The 27,635-nt window shown below is 38.9% G+C and overlaps 1 protein-coding gene across 4 annotated transcripts in view; it reads left to right on the top strand.

Annotated features, from left to right (window-relative positions):
• LPAR1 (lysophosphatidic acid receptor 1) overlaps positions 1 to 27,635 on the top strand; it is a 163,195-nt gene that overhangs the window by 51,396 nt on the left and 84,164 nt on the right. For all 4 annotated transcript variants that reach the window (XM_060013338.1, XM_060013337.1, XM_060013339.1 and 1 more), the window contains exon 2: positions 27,051 to 27,210. In XM_060013338.1, coding sequence (XP_059869321.1) covers positions 27,166 to 27,210 — 45 coding nt within the window. In that variant the 5' untranslated portion in view covers positions 27,051 to 27,165. The remainder of the gene's footprint in view (positions 1 to 27,050; positions 27,211 to 27,635) is intronic.

The following is a 27,635-nucleotide window of genomic DNA, read 5'->3' on the forward strand; positions in this document are numbered from 1 at the left end:
TTTACAAATGTTGAACCATCCTGTGTCCCTTTAATAAATTCAACTTGATCATGGTGTATGATCCTTTTTATGTATTGTTGGATTTGGTTTGCTAATATTTTGTTGAAGATTTTTGCATCTATATTCATGAAAGATATTGGCCTGTAATTTTCCTTTTTTTGTAGTGCCTTTGCCTGATTTTGATATAAAGGTAATGGTATGGCCCGGTAGAATAATTTGAGAGTGTTCCATTCTCTTCAGTTTCTTGGAATCATTTGAGAAGGATAAGTATTAGTCCTTCTTTATATGTTTGATAAAATTCCCCTGTGAAGCCATCTGGTCCTGGATTTTGTTTGCTGGGAGGTTTTTTTTTTCCTTTTTATTACAAGTTCAATTCCACTTTTAGTGATAGGTCTGTTTAGGTTGTTCATTCCTTCTTGATTCAGTCTTGGCAGGTTGTATTGAGTATGTTTCTAGGAATTTGCCCATTTCTTCTAGGTTGCCCAATTGGTTGGCATATCACTGTTGTAGTGTTCTCTTATGATTGTTGTACCTCTGTGGTATTGGTTCTTATTTTTTCTCTTTTGTTTCTTATTTTGCTTATTTGGGTCCTCGCTCTTTTCTTCTTGGTGAGCCTGGCTAGAGGTTTGTTGATTTTGTTTTTCCTTTCAAAAAAACAGCTCTTGGTTTTTTTGATCTTTTGTATTGTTTTTTGATATCTATTTTATTTATTTCCTCTCTGATCTTTATTATTTTCTTCCTTCTGCTGAATTTGGGCTTTATTTGTCGTTTTTCTAATTCCTTTACGTGGTAGGTTAGGTTGTTTATTTGAGATTTTTCTTGTTTCTTGAGAAAGGTCTCTATCACTGTAAACTTTCCTCTTAGGGCTGCTTTTGCTGCATCCTATAGATTTTGGAGTGTTGTGTTTCCATTTTCATTTGTCTTGAGGTATTTTCTGATTTCCTCTTTGATTTCTACATTGACCCATTGTTTTTGTTTTTTTTAATTATTTATTTTTTTTCTGTGTTGGGTGTTCGTTTCTGTGTGTGGGCTTTTTCTAGTTGCAGCGAGTGGGGGCCACTCTTCATCGCAGTGCACGGGCCTCCCACTGTCGCGGGCTCTCTTGTTGCGTAGCACAAGCTCCAGACGTGCAGGCTCAGTAGTTGTGGCTCATGGGCCTAGTTGCTCTGTGGCCTGTGGGGTCTTCCCAGACCAGGGCTCGAACCCGTGTCCCCTGCATTGGCAGGCAGATTCTCAACCACTGCGTCACCAGGGAAGCCCAACCCATTGGTGTTTTAGTAGCACTTTGTTTAGTCTCCACGTGTTTGTTCTTTCTCCATTTTTCCTTCTGTAGTTGCTTTCTGGTTTCATTCTGTTGTGGTTGGAAAAAATGACTGATATTTCTATTCTCTTAATTTGTTGAGACTTGTTTTGTGGCCTAGCATGTGATCTATCCTGGAGAATGATTAATGTGCACTTGAAAAGAATGTGTATTCTGTTGTTTTTGGATGTAATGTCCTGCAGATATCTATTAAGTCCAACTGGACTTGTTGTCTCTTTTAAGACCACTGTTGCCTTATTAATTTTCTGTCTGGATGATCTCTCCATTGATGTGAGTGGGGTGTTCTCACCTACTATTATTGTACTGTTGTCAATTTATCCCTTTATGTTTGTTAGTATTTGCTTTATATGTGTAGGTGCTTTTGCATTGGGTGCATATATTGTTAATGAGTGTAACATACTGTTCCTGTACTGATCTCTTATATAATCGCCTTCTTTGTCTTTTGTTATAGCCTTTGTTTTAAAGTCTGTTTTATCTGATATGAGTTTTGTTGTCCTTGCTTTCTTGTCATTTATGTTTGCATGCAACTTTTTTTTTCCATTACTGCACTTTCAGTCCATATATGTCTTTAGCCCAGAAGTGAGTCTCTTGTAGGCAGCATGTAGAAGGGTCTTGGTTTTTTTTTTAATAAATTTATTGATTAATTTTTGGCTGTGTTGAGTCCCCATTGCTGCATGTGGGCTTTTCTCTAGTTGTGGCGAGTGGGGGCTACTCTTCGTTGCAGTGTGTGGGCTTCTCATTGCGGTGGCTTCTCTTGTTGCGGAGCACGGGCTCTAGGCGTGTGGGCTTCAGTAGTTGTGGCACTCAGGCTCAGTAGCTGTGGCTTGCAGGCTCTAGAGCACAGGCTTAGTAGTTGTGGCACATGGGCTTAGTTTCTCTGCGGCATATGGGATCTTCCTGGACCAGGGCTTGAACCCGTGTCTCCCGCATTGACAGGCAGATTCTTAACCACTGTGCCACCAGGGAAGCCGGCTCTTGTTTTTTTATTCAGTTAGTTGCCCTATGTCTTTTGATTGGTGTATTTATTAGTCATTGACATTTAAAGTAATTATTGATAGGTATGTACTTACTGCCATTTTAGTACTTCTTTTCCAGTTGTTTTTGTAGTTCTTCTCTGTTCATTTTAAATTCTTTTTGTTTTTATTTTCTCTTATAGTTTGATGGTTTGCTTTATTAGTATGTTTGTGTTCCTTCCTTTTTTGTTTTTATATATCTGTTGTAGATTTTTGATATGTGGTTACCATGACGTTCATATATGTTGACCTGTAACTGTATCTACTTGCTTCAAACTGGCAGTCGTTTAAGTTCAAGCACATTCTAAGAGATGTACTTTTTTTTTTACTCCGCTCACCCCAATTTTGTGTTTTTGATGTCCTATTTTACATCTTCGTGTTTGTCCTTTTACTGCTTATTGCGGTTATAGTTGCTTTTACAATATTTTTGTCTTTTAATCCATGTACTGGCTTATTTATGTGGTTGATCCTTAATCCTTATCATATATTTGCCTCTTCTAGTGGGGTTTTCCCTTTCCTGTAGATTCTTTCTTTTCCATTTAGAGAAGACACATCAACATTTCTTTTAGGGGAGGTTTAGTATTAATGAACTCTTCTAGTTTTTGCTTCTCTGAGAAGTTCTTTATTCCTCCTTCTATTTTAAATGATAATCTTGTTGGGTACAGTGTTCCAGGTTTCAAGTTTTTCCCTTTCAGCGCTTTGAATATGTTATGCCACTTCCATCTGGCCTGCAAATTTTCTGCAGAGAAATCAGCTGATAGCCTTATGGGGATTCCCTTGTATCTGACTCTTTTTTTTTTTTTTTCTCTTGCTGCCTTTAGAATTCTCTCTTTAACTTTTGCCATTTTAATTATGATATGTCCTGGTGTGGGTCTGTTTCAGTTCATCTTGTTTTGGACCCTCTGTGCTTCCCATACCTGGATATCATTTTCCTTCTTCAGGTTTGGGAAGTTTTCAGCCATAATTGCCTCAAATACATTTTTTGATCCCCTTCTCTCTCTTCTTTTTCTGGAACCCCTATAATGTGAATGTTGGAACACTTAATGTTATCCCAGAGATCTCTTAAATTGCTTTCATTTTTAAAAATTTGTTTTCCTTTCTGACTTTCTGATTGGGTGGTTCCCATTATTCCAGATCACTTATGCATTCTTCTGTATCACTTAGTCTGCTATTCATTCCTTCTAGTGTGTTTTTTATTTCAGTTATTGAATCATTAATTTCTGATTGGGTCTTTTTTATATATTCTAGTTCCTTGTTCAGTGTTTAAGTCAATCTTTTTCCTAATTCAGTTAACGTTTTTGTTAGCAGTGTTTTGAATTATTTATCTGGTAAATTGTTTATTTCTATTTCATTATTTTTTCAGGGGTTTTCTTTTCCTCTTTCAATTGAGTAGTTCCTCTGCCTTTTCATTTTGCTAAACTTTCTCTGCCTCTATGAACTTAGATAAAACAGTTCCCTATTGTGGTCTTGAAGGGGTGTTCTTATGTGGGAGCATCCCTATACAGACTGCTTTTAGCCAGTGCCTTTGGTGGGAGTGCTGGGTTTGACATGGATGCCATTCCCATCTTTCCTTAGGGTGTGCTGGCAGCTTTCACCTTGGTGGGGGCGGGGGTGCTAGAGATGGAGGGGCAAGAGCTGGAGCCAGGTGTGAGGTGGGACTTCCTTTCTGCTGCTCAGTGGCTGTCACTGCCCTGTCAGGGGTGGGGGGGTCTGATCCCAAGCTTCTGGGGCAGAAGCCCTGAGGGTGGAGCTCATGTTGGCTCTGTTCCCTTTAAGTGTGTGTTTTCCCTTCTCCCTTCACTGGGACTTTGCCCCAGAAGAGGGAAGTGTTGAAGCAAGTGAGGCCTGTGCGTAGACAGAGGTCTAATGTGTTGCCTCCGTAGGTGCCTGTGGCTCTGCTCAGACACAGCCTCAGGTGTGAGCCCCCTTTGTCTCTCATAGCCGATCATTCTCCCCTTCCTTTACCACCCCTGCCCTGTTGTGGAACTACTCCACAGGGCTGGTGGGTACCCGCATGGATTCTCAAGGAGTGTTGGAGAGTTAGCTGTGGTAGGGGGACGCCATCAGAGATCTGGGCAGCTCCTGGGGCACTACCTAGGTAAGCACATTGCTCACGCATGCTCCTTATGAGTGGAGTCCAGTCTTCTCCAGCCTTTCTGTCTGACTCAGTGGTCTTCCAAATAGCCAAGGGGGCTTGTCTCCACTGTGTCGGACCCCAGGACTAGGATGCCCAGTCTCTGGCTTGACCTGCTGACTCCCCGGGGCAGGTGTCCACTTGTGTAATCTCCCTTTTTCTCTGGGTCCCTTCCCAGGGGCACAGGTCCCAAGCTGACTGCTTTTCTTCCCTTCCTACTTGACTACTTTTGTATCTTTCTTACAGCCTTGGATGTATAGGAGTCCTTCTGCCAGTTTCCAGGTTTCAGTGAGAATTTTTCCACATGTAGATGTATTTTTGATGTGTTTGTGGGAGATGATGAGCTCTACGTCCTTTTACTCGGCCATCTTGATCTTGTTCCCCATACTGTTTTGATTAGTATAGCTTTGTAATGAAGCTTGAAATCGGGAATTGTGATGCTTCCAGCTTTATTCTTCTTTCTCAGGATTGCTTTGGCTATGTGGGATCTTTTATGGTTCCATATCAATTTAGGATTGTTTGTTCTATTTCTGTGAAAAATGCCATTGGAATTTTGATTTGGATTGCACTGACTCTATAGATAGCTTTGGGTAGTATGGATATGGTAGCAATATTCTTCTGATCCATGAGCACAAGATATCTTTCGATTTATTTGTGTCTTCAGTTTTTCTCATCAGTCTCTTGTAATTTTCAGCGTACAGATCTTTCACTTCCTTTGTTAAATTTATTCCTAAGAATTTTATTGTTTTAGATGCTATTATAAGTGGGGTTGTCTTTCTTTATTTTTCAGGTATTCATTATTAGAGTATAAAAACACAACGGATTTCTGTATGTTTATTTTTATATCTTGCAACTTTACTGAATTAGTTTATTACACCTAACAGTTTTTTGATGGAATCTGTAGGATTTTATATAGTTAAGATCGCATCATCTGCAAACAACTTTACTGCTTCCTTTTGATTTGGATACCTTTTATTTTTATTGTCTAATTGCTCTGGTTAGGACTTCCAGGTCTATATTGAATAGGAGTGGTAAGAGTGGATATCCTTGCCTTGTTCCTGATCTTGGTGGGAAAAATTTCACCCTTTTACCGTTGACTATGATATTAGCTGTCAGTGTGTCATAATAGCCTCTATTATGTTGAGGTACATTCCTGCTATACCCAGTTTGTTTTGAGTTTTTATCATGAACGTATGTTGAATTTGTCAAATACTTTTTCTGCATCTATTAAGAGGATCATATGACCTTTATCCTTTATTCTGTTAATGTGGTGTATTACATTAATGGATTTTTATTATGTTGACCCATTCTTATATCCTAGAGATAAATCCCACTTGATCATGGTGTCTCATCCTTTTAACATGGTGTTGAATTTGGTTTGCTAGAATTTTGTTGAGAATTTTCGCATCTGTATTCGTCAGGGATATTGGCCTGTAGTTTTCTTTTCTTGTAGTATCCTTATCTGGCTTTGGTATCAGGGTATGCTGGTCTTGTAAAATGAGTTTGGGAGTGTTCCCTCCTCTTCAGCTTTTTTGGGAGAGTTTGAGAAAGATTGGTATTAATTCTTCTTTAAGTGTTTGATAGAATTCACCAGTGAAACCTTCTGGTCCTAGTCTTTCCCTTTCGGGAGGTTTTGCTTTTTCAGTCTCCTTATTATTGGTCTGTTCAGTTTTTCTATTTCTTTATGATTCTGTCCTGGCGGATTGTATGTTTCTAGGAATTTATCCATTTCTTCTAGATCATCCAATTTGTTGGCTTATAATTGTTCATAGTCATGACTCTTGTTCTTTTATAACCTCTTGTAACCTGGCTGAAACTTGTTTGGAGATAAATGGGATCCAGAAAATAAGTAAATGATGGAATATCTGCCTCTGCTTTGAAACGAGCTTCTTGTTTGGAGAAACTTTCCCAGCTCTTGGTCAGTATTTCTTTATGTCTCCTCCATTTGATGGATGCACTACAGTTATTGCCTGGCTGTGAAAGAGTTAGTGTTTCCCATTACCAGGCACTGACATAGGCAGTAGGGGAAGTCTGGCTCATTTTGTTTCAAAATACACCATACCTCAAATAAGTACAAACAGCTGCAATGTGGGATTGGAGCCAAAAGAAATCCGTGTGATGCTCTGAGCTCCAACTGAGAGGAGTTCATGTAACATGGACCTGAGATCAGGCTCCAAAACGAAACCATCAGGTCCCAACAGGAGGAGAGTCCTTGCTTGTCATCCTGGTCACCTCCACAGCCACCGCCCAAAGAAACTGGTGTAGTTCGAGGTGACCTTTTCCTTTTCCCTCTGGAACCACTTCTCTGCAGCGAGTTTAACACTACATTCAGTTTCTTGGAGCCCAGAACTACAGTAGTGTAAATTGGAGACATCTTGGAACACAGAGCATTTATAGATATGTTGCCTGCTTATTTTATTTCCATGACTTGGCTTAAAATAGCAATCACACTGAGTCCGACCCTCCAGCACACTCCTCCTTTTCAAGCCCCCGTTTCAAGCCCCAGTTCTTGGTCAGGTAGAAACTGCTGCAGCTGAGTCTGTTTGGTTGTTTCTTCATCTTCCAGATTTTTTAGGTAATATCAGTTTAGCAAAACCTTGTTTTTTTTTTCTGATCCCTTTTATAACCAGAATTTCATTTTTCATGTTATCATGCCTTATCTTCTCTTTGGAGTGGCCATATAATCCCTTTCACACTAGGGAGAAATATTCTGCATGACAGTCTTCATTCTCCACACGTTTGGATTTCCCCCTGTGATCTTCTGGACATTCAGGATAGCATCTTTCAGGCTGATGGTTGGATGGTTAGAAGTCTTTAAAGTGGCACCTCACAGCTGTTTTTAGGTCTCCACTTGGTTTTTAGGTCACATCTCAGGCAGAGCGACTTGTGGCTACTTTGTGGCTTCATTATCGCCTCACAGTTTAAAAAAGGCTTCTTTTCCTGTCTATATTCTGCTTTTGTGATAAACAGCTTCAACAACAATTGAAAAAGATGCCAGATATCCACTGTTACATTGAAAACCCTTTCATAAAAGGAAAACAGGAGTTGGAATACCATTCACTTGAGAGTTAGGGAGGAGCCCTTTTTTGGTTTATTTGTTATCATGGTTACTGAGTTATTGTGAACAGAGAGGAGTCATTTGATTCCCTTTGCTTCACATTCCTGATTTCTTCCACAGGGTGATATGTTTGAAATGTTGCTCACAGAATTGTTACATTAATGAATGAGGCCATCCTTTCCTTGTTGACCTCTCAAGTGGGCAAAAGCATGTATGTGAATTCTCAGGAAAACTACAGTCTTCACATATCTTCAACCCAGCTGGGAATAACTCATTCTCCAACACAATACTAGTTTTCTTTAGATTTCCCTCTATTACCTACTGTTTTGTTTTGTTTTTTTTGGTTTTGTATGTTCTTTTCAAAGATAGGAGCAGGTGAAGCCATTCTTAGGAATTTAGGTTTTTTTTTGTTGTTTTTTTTTTTGCGGTACGCGGGCCTCTCACTGTTGTGTCCTCTCCCGTTGCGGGGCACAGGCTCGGGACGCGCAGGCTCAGCGGCCATGGCTCACGGGCCCAGCCGCTCCGCGGCATGTGGGATCTTCCCGGGCCGGGGCACGAACCCGTGTCCCCTGCATCAGCAGCCGGACTCTCAACCACTGCGCCACCAGGGAAGCCCTTACCTACTGTTTTAAAGAGGTATTGCCAAGAAGGACTTCACTAAAGAAAAGTGATATCTATTGTAGCAGGAAAGGAAATGAAATTTCATTTTTCCCCCATGGTGAATTAGATACTAGGGTTGTATTCAACAGGTTTGATTTTTTTTTTTTTCCCCCTTAAAACTTTGGGCAGGATCTATAAGTCTAGATTTAGGATGTACACTGATTTTCTTTTTTTTAAAAGCTGTTATCTCCGACTTAATTAGAAGTTAGTGAAGGAAACAAAGTTTCTTATTTGGTTCTTGAACTCTGAAAATAAACAAAAATTTCATATTTTTGAATAGCACACTGTGGGCCAAACAACATCTGGAAGAGATTATTCTCATTAGTTGGCAGAAGAAATTTCATAATCCACCGCCTCAAAGAACATGGTACCTTGTCACATTTTCCCTATATATGGGAAACAGGACATTCTTAGGACCACATTTGTGGGGTATCTGCCCTTTTCTTTGTTCTGCATTGAATATAAATGTGTCTCTCTACTACTATAGTGTTTCTTTAGCTTTTGGAAATACAGCAAAACTTGGTGGGATGTTGCCGCCTGCACTGTTTACTGTGGTCCAGATTTCTCCTTTTTCAAAAGACCTTTTCGGCAGCGTGCCTCCTATACTCTGCCGTTTGTCTGAGACGTCTTTTCCTGTCTTCTCTAAAATCAGGCGCGTGTGTGGCTGCGATAGTCATGTAATTTGTAACAGTAACTTCTAACTAGATTAAAATTTTTTTTCTTTAAATTCAGTTTCTTCTTGTGCACATCTATTCTTATGGTTAGTAGTGACACAGGACCACTCTCTTCCAATTAAACACATTTTATTGTAGATCGTGGGGCTTCTCCTCCTCCCCCACTCCTCCTTTCTCAAACTTACAGAAAAGTTGCAAGTGCAGTACAAAAATGCAAAGAACCTTTTATCTTGCCAAGTCAATTAGGAATGAATTACTGACATGATGTCCTAACACTCTCAAGTACTTTATAATGTATTTCCTAAAAACAAGAACATTCTTCCACATAGTCACAAAACAATCATCAGAGTTCAGAAATTAACATTATTATTATACTATCCTCTAATATTCAAATCCATTTACGTTTTCCCCAATTGTCTCAATAATACCCTTTATAGCAAAGGATTCATTTCAGAATCTTGCATTGTGTTAGTTGGTCATGTCTCTTGTTATGGGGACAGTTTCTCAGTTTTTTTTCTTTTATGACCTTGATCTTTTAAAGATTATAGGATGGTTATTTTGTAGAATGTTCCTCAATTTGAGTTTGACCCTGTTTTTTTTTGTTAATTAAACTCAGATTTTGAAACTTTGACAGGAATATCACAAAAGTGATGCCATAGTCTTCTCATTGCATCCTACCAGGTGGCACACAATGTGTATTTGTCCCAGTTTCTGGTGACGTTTACTTTGATCACTTGATGAAGGTAGTGTCTTCCAGACTTCTCCACTGTAAAGTTACTGTTTTTCCTTTGTAAGTAGTAAGAATTTTGTGGGCAAGTATTTGAGTCTATGTAAATATCCTATTTCTTGTCAAACTTTTATTAATTTATATTATAATGAACTCAAAGATTCCTATTTTATTCAAAGTGTTATAAATCTGTTCTGTCATTTATTTTGAATCTCAAAAATGTCCATTTGAGGCCAGGAGGGGCCCTTTAAGCTAATTTCCTTGTCTTTTTAACCTCTTCATAATTCTTTGAGTGCTCTCTTTCTTTCAGGCACAAGAAGATGTTCCAAGTCATTGTATACTTCCCTGGCCACAGCTCTGGACTCAGGCGTTTCTCCAAAGAGCCTGGTTCCTTTCAGTAGAGAATGGTATTTAGAGACCAAGATCGAAGTGCTAGGATACTCATAGTTTTTGGGGTGCCACTACCCCCAGACCTCTGACTTGCATACACACACATGTACACCCCACCACACACTCTTAAACCTCTGTTTTTATTTCTATAGCTCTTGAAAACCATGAGTCTGTATCTCTCTCTCCTCCTCTGCTGGATGCCCCTTTACCTTTTATGCTCTGACAAGTGTTGTCAGCTGCCTTCCCATGGGGACATGCTCCTTACCTCACTTAACCTCTGACACTCGGCATTGGGCTGCCCTTGCGTTGTTACAAATATATGTATATATTATAGTTAGTGCTTAGATTTCCTTATAAGCCAGTGTTTTCCTTTCAAGGAAAATATTCTTTAAATATTGTATTTTAAAAATCTTTATCATAGCATTTTTCTTTATTATAAGACTTGCTTCGTATTAATACTTTTTATCGGGGACGTACATGAAGTGCATATATTTAAAATGTGCAATTTGATTTGTTTTGACGTGTGTATATACTCTTGAAATCATCGCCACCATCAAGATAATGAACATATCTACCACCCCTCAAATTTTCTCCTGTCCCTTTGAAGTCCTTCCTTCTGTTACCTTACCCTCCCCTCATATTTCCTGGCAATTACTAATCTGCTTTTGGTCACTATAAATTAATTTGCTTTTTCTATAGTTTTATATAAATGGAATCATACAGCCAATGCTGTGTTTTGTTTGGCTTCTTTCACTCAGTGTAATTATTCTGAGATTGGTACATGCTTTTGTGTCTCTAACTAGTTCATGTCTTTTTATTGCTGAGTAGTAATTCCACTGTATGGACGTTACAGCAATTTGTTTATCTGTTTGTTTGTGAATTGACATTTGAGCTGTTTCCAGTTTCTGGCTATTAAAGATAAAGCTACTGTAAACATTTGTGCTCAAGTCTTTGTGCTGACATACTTTCTTTACTCTTGAGTAAATACCTAGGAGTGAAATGGCTTGATTGGATAGTAACTGCATATTTAATTTTAAAAAAACCTGCCAAATTGTTTTCCAAATTGATCCTATCTTCCATTCCCATACCAGTGTGTGAGAGTTGCAGTTGATTCATATTCTCACCAACACTTGGTATGGTCAGTCTTTTAAATTTTGGTTATTCTATTGATATGTAGTGGTATTTCATTGTGGTTTTAATTTGTTTCTTCCCAATTGCTCTTCTGTGCTTATTTGCTGCCTGTATATTATCTTTGGTGAAGTGTCTAAATCTTTTGCCCAGTTTAAAAAGTGAGTTTGGTTTTTTACTGAATATTGAGATTTTTAAAAATACATGTTGGATACAAGTCCTTTATTAGACATGATTTGAAAGTATTTTCACCCAGTTTGTGGCTTGTTTTTTAAATTTACTTAGTGTCTTTTTTGTTTGTTTTTTTCCGGTACGCGGGCCTCTCACGGTTGTGGCCTTTCCGCTTGCGGAGCACAGGCTCCGGACGCGCAGGCTCAGCGGCCATGGCTCACGGGCTCAGCGGCCATGGCTCACGGGCCCAGCCGCTCCGCGGCATGTGGGATCCTCCCAGACCGGGGCACGAACCCGTGTCCCCTGCATCGGCAGGCGGACTCTCAACCACTGCGCCACCAGGGAAGCCCCTTACTTAGTGTCTTTTGAAGAGCAGAAGAACTTTTGATGAAGACTAGTGTTTCAGTTTGTTTTTTATGGATCATGCTTTTGATATCTTTCCTAAGAAAAATTTGCCTGACCCAACTCCGCAGAGATTTTCTCTTATGTTTTCTTCTAGCAGTTTTATATCAATAGTCCTAGGTTTTACGTTTAGGTCTAATGAGCTAATTTAAGATTACTTTAAGTTAATTTTTGTGATTTGAATTATGAAGCAAAGTTGTTTTTTGTTTTGTATTCAAATAAACAGTAGTTCAGCACAATTTGTTGGAAAGGCTCTTCTTTCTCCATTGCATGGCCTATTTACCTTTGTCCAAAATTTGTTGTTTATATAAGTATAGGTCTACTCAACTTTCTATTATGTTCCATTAATCTATTTGTCTTTCTTTAGGCCCATACCACACTATCTTTATTCTTTATATCCTTTAATGTCTATTGGGTCAGTAGTGACCACCCCTCTTTTGTTTCTGCCATTAAAAATTTGTGTCATCTTTTTTTCCTAACCAGTTTGGTTAGAGGGTTAGCAATTGCATTGATTTTCTCAAAGAAACAGCTTTTGGGTTTATTGCTTTTATCTTCTGCTATTATAATATTATTGTTGTCTGCTGTTATTCACTGTTTCCTTTCTTTCTGCTTACTTTGGGTTATGAGATCATCTTTTTCTGGTTTCTGATGGTCATTTATTTGAGATTTCTTTTCTACTATAAATGTTTAATGCTGTCATTTTCCTCTTCGACACTGCTTTAGTGGCACCCCATAAATACTGATGCTTTGTTTTTTTCTTCATTCAAAACACTCAAAATATTCAATTCAAAATACTTTCTAATTCCTCCTTCAATTTCTTCTTTATTGCATAAGGTATTTAGAGAGATGATAGTTTTCCAGCATTTAGTGATCTTCCAAAGATCTTTCTGTTATTGATTTCTAGTTTAATTCAGTTGTGGTCAGAGACCATACTTTATATGACTTGAATCCTTTTAAATTTATTGAGACTTGTTTTATGGCCCAGAATATGGTCTATCTTGGTACCAGTTCTTTTTGCACTTGAGGAGAATGTGTATTCTGCTGGCACTCAGGTAAGAGTTCTAAAAATGTCAGTCAGATCAAGTTGATTGATTATGTTGTTCAAGTTCTTGTTATCCATATTGATTTTCTGTTCTATCCGTTAATTACAGAGGGGTGTTGCAATTTTGGCTGTAATTGCGGATTTATGTGTTGCTCCTCTCATCAGTTTTTACTTCATATCATTGGAAGTTCCCTTATTAGATGTATAAACTTTTATTATTGCTGTGTCATCTTGATGAATTGACCCCTTTATCATTATTAAATGACTTTCTTTATCCTTGGTAATGTATTCTGCTCTAAAATCTACTCTGCCAGATATTAATATAGGCACTCCAGTTTTATTTTTAGTGTCAGCTTGGCAGATCTTTTTCCTCTTCCTTTTAAACTATTTGTGTCTTCATATTTAAAGTATGGTTCTTGTAGGTAGTGTATCTTGTAGGGAGTTGGGTCTTGCTTTTTTATCCAGTGTGACAATATCTGCCTTTTAATTGGGTTGTGTAGACCACTTCTTGTGTGTATGTGTGTGTGTGTATTTTGTTATGGTTTTATTTAAGTCCATCATCTTGCTCATCTTGCTGTTTGCTTATTTGTCCTGTCCATTCTTTGTTTCTCATTTTTTTTTTTTGCATTTGGTATATTTTATGATTTTTATCTCCTCCTAAGCATATTAGCTATAATTCCTTGTCTTGTTTTTAGTGGTTGATTCAGCATTTATAGTAGGCTTAAATTTATTTTAAGGTATATTTATTTAATTAAATTAATTATATTAAGTGATATTTTCTTAAGTGATACTTTTAAGTGATATTATAATCCTTTATAATATACAACAGTATATTTACTTTTCTCCCTCCTAACTTTTCTAAAACTTTTATTTCTGTAATAAATCCCATCATTATTATTTTTGTCAGTTGTCTTTTTAGCAGCTTTATTGGGATATAATTCAACTATTTAAGGAATACAGTTCAGTGGTTTTTGATATATTCAGAGCTGTGCAACTATCACCACGGTGTTAGAAAATTTTCTCCATCCCCAAAGGAAACCCCACATCTGTTATCAGTCATTCCCTATTTATTGTTTCCAATCCCCTGGCAAACAACTAATCTACTTTTTTGTCTCAGAGATTTGCCTAGACTGGGCATTTCATATAAATGGAATCACAGTATTTGGCCTTGTACGACTGGCTTTTTTCACACAGAATAATGCTTTTAAGGTTCATGCATGCTACAATAGCATTTATTATCATTTTATTTTTTTCTTGCCCAGTAATATTCTATTGGTAAGTCCCCTACATACGAACCTTCAAGTTGCAAACTTTCAAAGATGCTAAAGTGCATTTGCATGTCCAATCGTGTTAGTTAATGTGTCTGGTGTGAACTACTGTACTTTTCAAGGTACTGTACTGTAAGATTTAAAATGTTTTCTTTATTTTGCGTGTTTCTTTACTTTTCTGTCTTTCTGGTTCTCTCTTTTGCGGTACTCTGTTCTGTGAACTCTCGCTGCCTTGAGCTTCTTGGGTTCTCATATCTGCCTCTTTAACTCAGTAGGTTCTGTGGATCCCACCTGGATTTCCCCCGTACTGTGGCTGGACACTCTTGAGGCAGGAAGCTGGGGCAATCATAGGGCTCACCTTGTTCTTTTCCCGCTTCTTAGATGTCCAGTATTTTATAGTTTCTTTTTTTTTTTTAGACACACAATCATCAGGTCCCTGTTACTCTATCTTAGCCCTGTACATTACTTTTCTGTAGAAAATTAAAATACTCATACCACCTCAGGGCACAATAGATATATATGTATAATCTTGTTGTGTGTATGTGTTTCCCAAATGGGAGTGATATATAGATACCTAATTTCAGTACAATTTAATTTTTATTGTCTGTATAAAATTGAATTGCATGTGAACATAGTTTTAATAACTCAGTTGGCAAGCACTATATTATTAGATAGTTTCTACAATTTTCTAGTAATATATTGCATTAAGCCCTCTTGTAGCAAAATCTTTGTCCTTTATTAACACTTTCCACAGTATAAACTCCTAGTTGTAGAGTTACATACCCTCTGATTCAACGTACTTTTTAGGATCTTGATGCAAACCATACACACACATACACACATCCATATTGTATTCCAGGAAGATTATAACAGTTTATCTATACCAGAAATAAATTTGAGTGCCGATTCTCTTACGTTGTGGCAAACACATCAGAAAGCTGTCTTCCAGGCATAACCTTTTTATGTTGAGGTACGGTCTTATTTTTATTTTTAAAAATTTATTTTATTGAAGTATAGTTGATTTACAATGTGTTAATTTCTGCCTTATGGCAAGGCGATTCATATATATATATATTCTTTTTCATATTCATTTCTATTATGGTTTATCACAGGATATTGAATACAGTTCCGTGTGCTATACAGTGGGACCTTGTTGTGTACCCATTCTATATGTAATAGTTTGCATCTGCTAATCCCAAACTCCCACTCCATCCTTACCCCCATGCCCCCCAACTTGGCAACCACAAGTCTGAGGTACAGTTTTAAACCGCTCTTCTTCAATTCAGGCCCTCAGAATGGATTTTCATTTACTCTCTGAAAAGAACTTGAAATTTAAGCTACTGGAAACCTTAAGTAATGGAAGATGCCTCTGTCCACAGACTCCTTTGCTGTTAGTTTTTTTCTTTTTTTAATATATTTATTTATTTTTGGCTGCATTGGGTCCTCGTTGCTGCGCATGGGCTTTCTCTAGTTGCAGCGAGCGGGGGCTACTCTTCATTGCGGTGCGTGGGCTTCTCATTGCGGTGGCTCCTCATTGTGGAGCACGGGCTCTAGGCACACGGGCTTCAGGAGTTGTGGCTCACGGGCTCAGTAGTTGTGGCACACGGGCTTAGTTGCTCCATGGCATGTGGGATCTTCCTGGACCAGGGCTCAAACCCGTGTCACCTGCATAGGCAGGTGGATTCTTAACGACTGCGCCACCAGGGAAACCCTCCTTTGCTGTTGTTTACTGTTATTCTGGGCTGAATACTTTTCTTACCACAGCTGTAGACTTCTGCATTCTGGCCAGCTATTTTGACACTTTGCCCCCACCCGCATTTGCTTTCCCTTTTTCCCTCTTTCCCTTCCCCTTACACCCTTCTATTCTAAGTAATCTGGGAATTACTTCTGATTTTAAAACATGCGCTTGCTCTTAGAAGGAACTGTCCCCCAAGACTCCTCCATTGGCTCTGGTTGGAAGAGTCTAGCTCAGCCTGAGGGTTGGTTATAAAGTTGTAATCTCCTCGTCCTGAAACGCGTGGACTGCAGCCGCTCCAGCATGGCTCAGAGGCTCGCTCCATGAACACTCCTCAGTAGAAACGTATCAACCCTATCTATGCTTCCACTTTCTTGCATGGAACTCTTGATTACCGTTAGTCTTTTCAGGACTCTGGCTCTGGGTCCCTGTACAGCTGGCTGAGTCAAGGCATGCAGATACTAAAGAGATCAGGAGTTTAGACACTGTGGGCCTTGGGTAATGGAAAGAAACAGGGTGGTAGTAAGTAAAGAGTAATTCTTATTCAAAGAGTGATTCTTTTAATTGTCCTGTCTTTCAAGAGGATTTTCTCAGTCTTTTGAGTTGACTTCTCTTCCTTTGTTCTCATCACCTAGTTCTTCTTGCTCTCTCCCTTACGATTGAGCACCATTCTTTTATTTTTTTTTGAACTTAGAGGGTGTATTTCTCCTTTGGCCAATTTCTGACCCATTATTCCTAAACTTCAGATTTCCCCCATTTTCTAAATACTATAGCACAAAGTAGCTTGAGCTTGAAACTGTAAATAGAGTATGGCCAATACATCCTTGGACCTAGTAGTGACAATGTTCTGAGATTTTTCTGAAAATTGTGTTTTTACCATTCCTGGTTATTTTGACAAGTTTCAGGATAGCATCGCTCCCCAGCAGGAACACTTTCCAAAAGGGAAAACTGTATGTCTGTCAATACAGTCTTTGAAATCCAAACAGTGAGTTTATTTAAATACTTTTGGCCAGTTCCTTCCATCTGTAGAATCCCGAACTCTGAACTGTTAAAATACGTGTAAAACAGTGCGACTGTGGTGCTTGTGTTTCTTTTGTGAAGGCAGCGCAAGCGGGATGGGCTAGCTGTATTCCTGCCCTTGAATGCATTAGCTGAGTGCCACGTGGAAAGAACGGTAGACTTTTAGGCCAAATGTAGGTCTGATTGAAAAGCTGGAGAAGCAAATGGAAAAACTGATCCTATATGTGGAAAAGGAAAGATTTTTAAGAGCATGAAATATACTGTCTTCAGTGAGTACATTGAAGCAAGATCTTGGGTCTGATCCTTTGAAGAAGAAAACTGCTGCTGCCATAGGTAGAAGGTGGTATTTTAAAACCAAACATGAGGAAATTATTTGGTCTCTCAAGTGCTTTTCTGACTTCCTTGTTCTAAATCTGCATGTGAAGCAAATGGACTCTGAAAGTGATCACAGCTTTCTTCATCCCAGCTGGACCATTTGCCTCCCTGGTTTTATGGGAAGCAGTGGTAAGGATAGGAAGCTCAGATAAAAAAGTGTAGCACTGCCATCCCTTTGTCACCCATTTCCCCTTTCGCTCTTTAAATTTGGTCTGAAATTCCTCTTTTAGCAACTTTAGAAATAAAACAGTATTGATTGACTCTCAAAAGGTGAAGAATGTTTTCTTTCTTCTTGCGATTTCCTGGAGTTTTTATCTTCGTTTATTACAGTGACATGCATTTCAGTCATATAGCTTTTCTTTCAGTAGTTATAATAGCTGCATTTTTTGGTCGCCGTTATTATCACAGATATCCTTTGTTTACATGGATTGAGAAGAAGCTCATGCCGAGGCTCTCCTGAGCACATTAATTTGATTTGGCACATGAGTACCTGCATTATGTCATCAAGTGGAGATTTCAGGGTGAAATAAATCCTGATTATATTTAATACACGTGCCTTGTTCTTGCTATTGCAGGTAAATGACACCTTGGCCGAATGTATACTTTTTGAGTCATTCTATATTTCTGACAAAATAATGAAAATCGCTTCTGTGTCTTGTCACCTGTTGTGGCCAAGCTGATGACTGTGTCCAGCCTAAGTTTTTCCCTTTGTGATTTGATTTTTCCCCACTTTGTTTTTTAATGGGAATTCTTTTAGCTCTTGAAGTTTAGTTATTTAACAAACCTGCCTTTTAACTGTGGTAACATATAAATGACATGTAATTTACCATCTTAACCGTTTTCAAGTTCAGTAGTGCTAAGTATATTTACATTGTTGTGAAACAGATCTTCAGAATTCTCTTCATCTTGCAAAACGGAATCTCTCTACCTATTAAACAATTCCCTGTTCCCTCCTCCCCCAGCCCCTGGCAACTACCATTCTACCTACTGTCTTCTATGAATTTGATTGCGATAGGTACCTCATGTAAGTGGAATCACAAAGTATTTGTCTTTTTGTCACTGGCTTATTTCACTTAGCATAATGTCCTCATGGTTCACCCATGTTGTAATATGTGCCAGAATTTCTTTCTTCTTTAAGACTGAATAATATTCAATTGCATGCATATACTACGTTTTGTTTATCCATTCCATCTGTCCATGGGTTGCTTCCACCTTTTTGTCTATCATGAATAATGTTGCTATGAACATGGGTGTACAAACCTCTCTTTGAGACCTTGCTTTCAATTCTTTTGGGTATATATGCCCAGCAGTGGAATTGCTGGATAATATGATAATTCTATTTTTATTTTATTTTATTTTTTTTCAATTTAATTTTATTTTTTAACATCTTTATTGGAGTATAATTGCTTTACAAGGGTGTTAGTTTCTGTTTTATAACAAAGTGAATCAGTTATACATATACATATGTCCCCATATCTCTTCCCTCTTGCATCTCCCTCCCTCCCACCCTCCCTATCCCACCCCTCTAGGTGGTCACAAAGCACCGAGCTGATCTCCCTGTGCTATGTGGCTGCTTCCCACTAGCTATCTGTTTTACGTTTGGTAGTGTATATGTCCATGCCACTCTCTCACTTCGTCCCAGCTTACCCTTCCCCCTCGCTGTGTCCTCAAGTCCATTTTCTAGTAGGTCTGCTTCTTTATTCCCGTCTTGCCCCTAGGTTCTTCTGATAATTTTTTTTCTTTTCTTTTTTTTTTTAGATACTATATATATGTGTTAGCATACAGTATTTGTTTTTCTCTTTCTGACTTACTTCACTCTGTATGACAGTCTCTAGGTCCATCCACCTTACTACAGAGAACTCAGTTTCATTCCCTTTAATGGCTGAGTAATATTCCGTTGTATATATGTGCCACATCTTCTTTATCCATTCATCTGTTGATGGACACCGGTTGATTCCATGTCCTGACTATTGTAAAAAGAGCTGCAATGAACATTTTGGTACATGACTCTTTTTGAATTATGGTTTTCTCAGGGTATATGCCCAGTAGTGGGATTGCTGGGTCGTATGGTAGTTCTATTTTTAGTTTTTTAAGGAACCTCCATACTGTTCTCCATAGTGGCTGTATCAATTTACATTCCCACCAACAGTGCAAGAGGGTTCCCTTTTCTCCACACCCTCTCCAGCATTTATTGTGTCTAGATTTTTTGATGATGGCCATTCTGGATAATCCTATTTTTAAGTTTTTGAGGAACTGCCATTCTGATTTGTGTAGGAGCTGAACCATTTTACATTCCCACTGGCAGTATATAGAGATTCCAGTTTCTTCACTGTTTATTCTTCATCCTTGTTTATTTTGTTAGCAACCATTCTAATGGATGTGAGGTGTTATCTCATTGTGGTTTTGATATGTATTTCCCTAACTATTAGTGATGTTGACTATATTTTCAGGTGCTTTTTGGCCATTTGAATATCTTTGGAGAAATATTTATTCAAGTCTTTTAATTTTTAGTTCGGTTGTTTGATTTTGTTGAGTTTTCTTTATATGTTCTGGATATCAGTTCCTTTTTAGATCTATAACTTGCAAATATTTTCTCCCATTCCATGGATTATCTTTTCACTCTTTTTTTTTTTTTTTTTTCTTGCTGTACGCGGGCCTCTCACTGTTGCGGCCTCTCCCATTGCTGAGCACAGGCTCCGGACCCGCAGGCTCAGCGGCCATGGCTCACGGGCCCAGCCGCTCCGCAGCATGTGGGATCTTCCCGGACCGGGGCACGAACCCGTGTCCCCTGCATCGGCAGGCGGACTCTCAACCACTGCGCCACCAGGGAAGCCCCTTTTCACTCTTGATTGTGTTTTTGTGCACAGAAGTTTTAAATTTTGATTTAGTGCATTTTATCTATTTTTTCTTTGATTGTGTTCTTTAAGCCTAAGAACTTCTAATCTTTTAAGAAAAGTTTACTTTTATTGTTAAATAACTTCTGTTCCATTTGTTCTTCCAGGGGTACCAATTATTCTTATATTGAATCTCTATTTTCTGTGCTCCACAGCCATAATTTCTAATCAGTCTAGTAACTATGTTGAGTATAAGCACGTGTGACTCTTCTTAAGCTTGTCTTCCGTGGCGTTAGCTTGGTTTTCTGTAGTGGCACTTCTGCCTGTTGTAGTTTTAAATACATTTTTAGTTTCGGCAGTGATATTTTTTTGCTTTATTTTTAAATCAGTGTTAAAATGATTTAAATGTTCAAATGTTTGAAATTTAAAGTGTCAAATAGCTATATGAGGCTTTCTAAGGAAAAGGAATTCTTTTCTCTCTCCCTGCCATTTACCTTCCCCATAGCTACCATTTTCAGTTGGTTTAGCTGCTTCATTGGGTATTTGCGTTGCATCACTAAGACCTGTACTTTTTGATACATCAGTTTCAAGTATTGATAGACATCCTTCGTGGAGGATGTGCTTCATGCGTACTCCCCTCCTGTACCTCTTCATCCTGATATAGTTAGGTCGTGATTTTGATCAGACCATATTCAGTGTTAGTGTTATTATGACCTTGTTAATGTCATTCACGGTGGAGCCATTTAGAATTCAGGTAGAATTCTATGGATCCTTTTCTTTTTCTGTAAATTCTTCTCCTTTAAATTTTAATTCTTCTTCTTATGTTTTCTTCTTCTTCTTCTTATGTTTGCATATTATTTTTCTGTGTGCTTATTATTTTATTCTATGTGCTTAGGATTCTACGTCCTCATTCAGTCGCAAACTCTGTCAGTTCTACAAATATCTCAATGTACCCAGACAGATTGTTATTCTGCAAACCTACTTTGTGAGTCCACTTACCTGTCATCCAGCGATGTCCTTTCACAAGTAGGCCGGGTATTCCCTTTATTTTTCTCCTCAATCGAGCTCCTGTTCCTGTATCCCATGCCTTCATTTTGATTAGTTTTCTCCCTGTTTTGCAAAGGACATCCTGCAATAAGATTGTAGACTGTAAATCACTTTCTTCATTGTCCATTGTCTTCTAGCTTCTAGATTGCTGTTGAGAAATGCAGGGACTTTCTGGTGCCTAATCCTTTGTTTATGAGCCCCCCCATCACTTTCTGATCAGTTACAGGAATTAAAAAAAAAATCTTGTGTTTAAAAAAATCATGATAATGTGCTTACCGTGGGCATATTAAAATCGATGCAGGTGGGCAGGTATGCATCAGTGGACCCTTACAGTCAACAAACTTAGGACTTGTCACTTTAGGAAATGTTTTGAGTTTGTTGTTTGATCCTCCCCCCCGCCCCCGTTCCATTTCCTTTATTTTTTTTTTTATTCTGGAATTGCTTTTATTTGGCGATTAGATCTCCTGGATTAGTCCTCTAGCTTTCTCATTCTTACTGTTCTATTTTCCTTCACTTTGTTTTTTGGCTGTACATTTTGGGCAAGTTTCTTAACTTTATATTCCAATCCTTCTCCTGCATTTCCAGTGATTGGTTTTTAAGTCTCCTGTTTGTTGTTTGAATGGGTGCAATATCTTCTTCCTGATGTTACTGTTGTTAAGGTCTTTTCATCTACTCAGATTCAAGAGAAGAATCTTCCAGTCTCAGGCTTTAGATATAAGGCTGGCTTCAGATGCTTAAGATAAATAAATAGATAAATAGAAATAGATAAATACTGAGAAAGACAGGCTATAGCTCTGACCTTCCTCTATCGCGTCATCTTGTCCGTCCAGGCTTGAGGTTGAGAGTTTCTTCTGTTTGGTTTCTGCTGAACTCTATAGAGTAGAGAGCTCTCTGAAGAAGGATACACACATTTCAAGTCTGAAATTTTTTCCTATCTGATCTAAATGGCTCTATTTACGTGTAACACTTTTCTAAAATTTTGAGGGTCAATGTATCCATTCCTGGTTTCAGCATTGATGACTGCTTTCCTCCTTTAGTACTTTGTGTCCATCTGTTCTGTTTTGAGAATGGAAGCTTTGAAATCTTTAGTCATGTAGGCCCCACCCAAAGCTCTGGTTTATCTTCTGCTTCAGTAATACCATTTTCTGCTTTTTTATTCTGTTTTCTACTTGATCGACTGCCTTCATTCAAGTTCATAATTCATAATTCTTTTGTGAATGCCGACTCATTTCTGATCTCATGTTTTTCTAAAGTTCTCTTTTATGTAGTATACCTATTTCTTAAGTAAATATTTGCTCTGATTCTATAGTCTTCCTTCTCTGGAGCCCCATGATATTTTTCATTTGCCTGGTGGATTTGGATTTTTCTGTCTCTTATCCTCAGAGAATGAAGTCTATGCATATTCAGTATCAGGTATTACCCTGCATTCTTTCTAGAGACTGAAATGAGTCACTGTTTGACTCAAGTCCAGATGAAGGAAAAAGGTTAGCTTTATAGTAGATAAATTTGCCGGTTAGAAATTCATCTTCCTATGAGGCCTAGGAAAAGAGCCAGCATCAGCTCCAGAAGTAATCGAAGGGAACATTTGCCTCAGAACCAGAGACTTTTTTTTTTAAGGTATTTGGTGTGGCACTCAGTAATTAGCAAGATCATTGTCACTTGGCATGGCTGCCCATATCAGAAAGCCAGCTGGTAGTGCTTTCTTCCCACATATTTTCTGGGCCAGTCATTATGGCCACATGTAAATTAGAAGTAAATACAGCCAGAGATTACTTGCTCAGTTGGAGCCATGAACCCCTTTTAAGGAGCTGAGTGTATTTTAAATGTACTCCAACACTCCCTGGCTTAGTTCACTCCAGCCGTCATCCCTCTGAACAGGGAGCGTCATTGTGAGTCTGTTGGGGTCTCATTTACTTATTTTCTGTCCACCTAATTACAGTTTCACATGAAGGGAATGTTGAGCCTTAAATGTTCTCCAACCTTCCATAGTGATTCTTTCCAGTATATTTCTGGAAGTTTAAGCAATAGCTGGGATCCATCTGTGGCTTGATTCAGGGTTGATTGATCAATGTAGGGTTGATTCAGGATATTTCCTTTTCTTATATTCAATTGGTTATTTTCCGTTAATCTAGCACAGAACCATGAGCCTATGTAGCTTTCTTACTTGTAAATGGTATTTTATCTATCCATTTTTAAAAATATTATTTTTTTAAATTGAAGTATAGTTGATTTACAATGTTGTGTTAGTTTCAGGTGTACAACAAAGTGATTCAGTTATATATACATGCATATCTATTTCTTTCAGATTCTTTTCCCTTACGGGTTATTACAAAATATTGAGTAGAGTTCCCTGTGCTGTACAGTAGGCCCTTGTTGGTTACCTATTTTATGTGTGTGTATATATATATATATATATATACATTTCGAACTATAGGGAGGGATTTTGAGGTAATTCATACCCAAAGACTGTAAAATGGATGAATGGGCAAGTCAACAGGTGACAAAGCTCATATTCTGCAAGTGAGTGGCATTAGATGTAGTTTTGCAGTTTTGAGAAGAATGATATAGATTAGAAGGCATGCCTAGAATGGAAAGTGGGGACCACTAGGGAAGAAGAGAAGGGGCAATAGTGACAGCCAAGGGCACCTGCGGTTAATGGAGCTGACTCACACTGCTTTGTGGTTTCCTGTACCTGGAGCTCAAGCAAAGGAAGTAGAGAGTTACGGTGAGGGCAGGCTATAAGAATTGCGGGGCAGGTATCTAAATACTTGGGAGAGTTCAAATAGGGATGAATTTCTTTAAAAATTCCGTGCAACTCTGTAGTTAGCAGTCTGGGGCTCTGGGAAAGCAGGACACAAGATGTCAACGTAATCCAGCTTACTTGGCCAGAGACTGAATGACATCATTATTTAGGATATTGTCTTTTTTGTCATCACATCTCTTCCCCCATGATTTGTACAGTTTTGTAAATAGGCTGGGAAGTAAATAGGTTTCATAAATGTAATTTTAAGACATTGCTCCCTGAGAGAGCTATTTTATACCCTTTGAGGTAGTATTGCTTAGCTCTTATATTTTAAGAGTTAAGTAACCATATCCCATCTTACAAAAGGCTCTTATAATGTAAGAATAGGTTCAACATACACTTTTATGAATCTTCTAGTGTTATACACTATTATCTCAGAAATAAAGATCTCTTCGTCTGAAAAAAAAAAGGTTTAACAAAAGCTTCAAAACTCGATATGTCTTAGATGCTTTAGGGGAAGACAGTTAATGTTCTTCTTCAAAATATGAAACTAACAATCTGTACTATTTACTATGTAGCTCAGGCATGTGTCACATAAATCAAAACTAGGGGCACATCATGAAAGTTTTATATGGATGAGAGCAGCCCAAGGTGCTCTCTTTCAGGGTTTGGGGAAATAGTTACTCTGCAGAACGTCTGACTTGCATCCTGCTTCCTGAAGGACTTTATGAAATTTTTGCTTAAAAACTCTCCATGCACTTTCTCACTCAATTTTTGTACACTTGGAGGGTTCATCTATGGAAAGGACCTGGGGTGGGTCCTGGTTCAGGTCTCTGCTCCATCATTTCCTGACCACATGACTGGGAGCAATGCATTGGGTTTCTCACCTATGAAATGAGTTAACACTATCTGCCTTAAACTGTATGTGAAATGATTGTGCCAGTGCTCAGCATCTAGTAAGTGTTCATTAAATCTCAGTCTCCTGCCCCTCCCCCTTTTGCTGTCAGCAGTGATGCCATATGGCATATTTGTCACATCCGTTTCGATATCCCTTTCCCGACTGCAGGCTGGGTGCCCAGCATTCGCCTTTTGGGCAGCTCTGTGTACTCTGATTATTGAAAATATTTTATGGTTTTATCGCTTAATGATTTAGCTCGGCAGAAGTGATATTGGGCCAGCACACAGAGCGTGAGTCTTTTAGAATAGAATCTCACTTGCCTGCTTGTTTTGCTTTTTGGTTATCATTGTTTATATATTTATATATTATATAATATATTTATATATTCATCTGTCCACTCCACATATAATAGAGCAAGAAGATGTGAATAGTCAATATGTGAGAAGGAAAAAGGAAAAATACAAAAGTAGGGGTGGCACAAAATGGTACCAGAAATAAGTTCAGTACGAAAGAGTGCACCATAGGGCCCTGTAATTTTCCCAGGGTAGGCTCGGCTCTCTGGCACCCCTCATGAAAGAGGAAATACACTCTGTGGATGTGTGCCTTTCTCCTGGGCTGTTACTTAAAATCACAGTGTGATAAACAGCAGGTATTTTTCCCTCTAAAACTGGGACTGAGGAGAACATCACTGTTGTCTTAGGGCAGCTATGGAATTTTGTGTGGAATATTAGACCAAAATGTGGCTTGACAGCTTTACTTCTTATCTATTAATAAAAATAGTCACTCTGGGGCTTCCCTGGTGGCGCAGTGGTTGAGAGTCCGCCTGCCGATGCAGGGGACACGGGTTCGTGTCCCGGTCCGGGAAGATCCCACATGCCGCGGAGTGGCTGGGCCCGTGAGCCATGGTCGCTGAGCCTGCGCATCCAGAGCCTGTGCTCCGCAACGGGAGAGGCCACAGCAGTGAGAGGCCCGCGTACCGCAAAAAACAAACAAACAAACAAAAAAGTCACTCTAACAGAAAGGTAGAGGAAGAAAATAGGAAGGTGCCACAGTTCTAAACAACTAAAACCTAAAGTGATTAAAACTACAGTATGAAGGATAATACACAGAGACAGGATAAAAATCAGAATGTAAGGTTCAAAAATCAGAATGTAAGTTGCTGCCAAACCTTGATTGTTTCTTAGGAAACAGTTCTTCTGAGGTTATGTGACTTGCTCAGCATACTCCAGCTCATAGAAAATAGTGCCAGAGGATTTGGCAAAGACTTGGGTTAAATATCCAACTCTGCCATTACTTAACTGCTCAAGGCTTGGATCTTGTGATCCTGGTTCATAACTTTTACTATTATGAAGAGTATCCTTTGCCAATAGTTTGAAAGTATTCCAGTGTTCTCTTGCATGCTGCTGCAACCAGAAAGTATATTTACAGACAAAAAGCTCCCTGCAGGCAGGGGCAGGCTCAATTTTATTCATTGTGCCCTTAGTTCACTGTAGATGCTTCATAAATATCTTTTGAATAAAAGAAAGAATATTGTAAGATGGTATGAAACCAACCTAAAAATGAAAAGTTTTCTTAAAATGAATGTATTTTCTTAAATTCTTAACCTGGAAAAAGGTCCCCTTCTGGACTAAATTGCAATGTGGAAATTACCACGTAGGTCTAGCATCCTCTCTCTAAGGGTGTCGAGAGGAATTGAGAAATGTACTCTTCCTCATACGTGTGGAAGTCTGGTTTACAAAGCTCCCCGCTCCCCCAAACCAAGTACTTCACTTTTTCTTGTGACCGACTCCTGTCTGTAACTTTGGGGCGTCTTGCCTTTCTTTAATCCTGAAAGTGGTAACAAGTTCCCTAAAGAAATGTAAACATGAAACAACACATTCACTTATGTCTCATCTGGGACTTGCTCGCTGCTCTAGGGCTGGTTCTGCCGTTAATGAAGAGTAAGGTTCCAGTCATCTCTCTTCTCCAACCCACAGGGTTTTTCATCTGCTAATGGGCAGGGTTGAACTGGGTGTCTCTAAGACCCTTGATACTATTATTCTTTTTGCCCTTTGTCTCTAAACTGTCAGCTCTTAATTGTGAGTCACTCAATTCCTTTGTTATTTAATGACAGGATGGCTCTTCCCTCTGCCCACTCTCCTTGTCTTCACAATTTGAAATCACCTGCCCAAAACATCTAGCTATCATACCAAGTTGGATTCAGACTTATGAAAATACATCAACTGATTTGGATGAGTGGTACAGAAGTCCTCCCGTGAGATGTTAGATGCTCCCTCCCGGATTCCTCTTTTCATTAAGCTGGTAGTTGGCATTTGGTATAGGGGATTTTTCACTTCCCGTGGCCAAAGGTACTTCACTCGCATATGCTAGTCCTCTGAGGCTGACGGTGGGTTTTCCTATCCTTTTCCAGGTACACAGTTGCTCCTAGCATGACCGTGATCTGATCAGCAACCACAAGAATCTGACTCCCGTGTGGGGTGCCTTAGTGCTGGGGCCTGGTCACCGCCCACAACTCCAGAGCTGCCATGGCTGCTGCCTCTACGTCCACCCCTGTCATTTCACAGCCCCAGGTATGTGATTCAAACCTGCATAGGTTTGGGCTAATCATAGTTTTGTTGAGTATTTCAATTGAATTTCAGAAAGTGTGTTTGACTTTGGAGATCATGTGTCTCCTTTGAAGTATCATTTGGTGGGGATTTTTTTGAAGAGTGTTTTTGTGAGGGAGGTGCTTATGGTTTTCAGTACCTAGGGTGTCTGGCTGTTACCGTAGGCATCAAACTCCAAATGAAGACAGTCAGTAGTAAATTCTGCTGTTGGCTTTTTTAGGGTTTATTTTGGAACAGATCTAATCTTTTTTTTTGGCTGCGTTGGGTGTTCATTGCTGTACGCGGGCGTTCTCTAGTTGCGGCGAGTGGGGGCTAGTCTTCCTTGCAGTGCGTGGGCTTCTCATTGCGGTGACTTCTCTTGTTACGGAGCACATGCTCTAGATGTGTGG

This window comes from Delphinus delphis, chromosome 6 (assembly GCF_949987515.2).
Source record: "Delphinus delphis chromosome 6, mDelDel1.2, whole genome shotgun sequence".
NCBI lineage: Eukaryota > Metazoa > Chordata > Mammalia > Artiodactyla > Delphinidae > Delphinus > Delphinus delphis.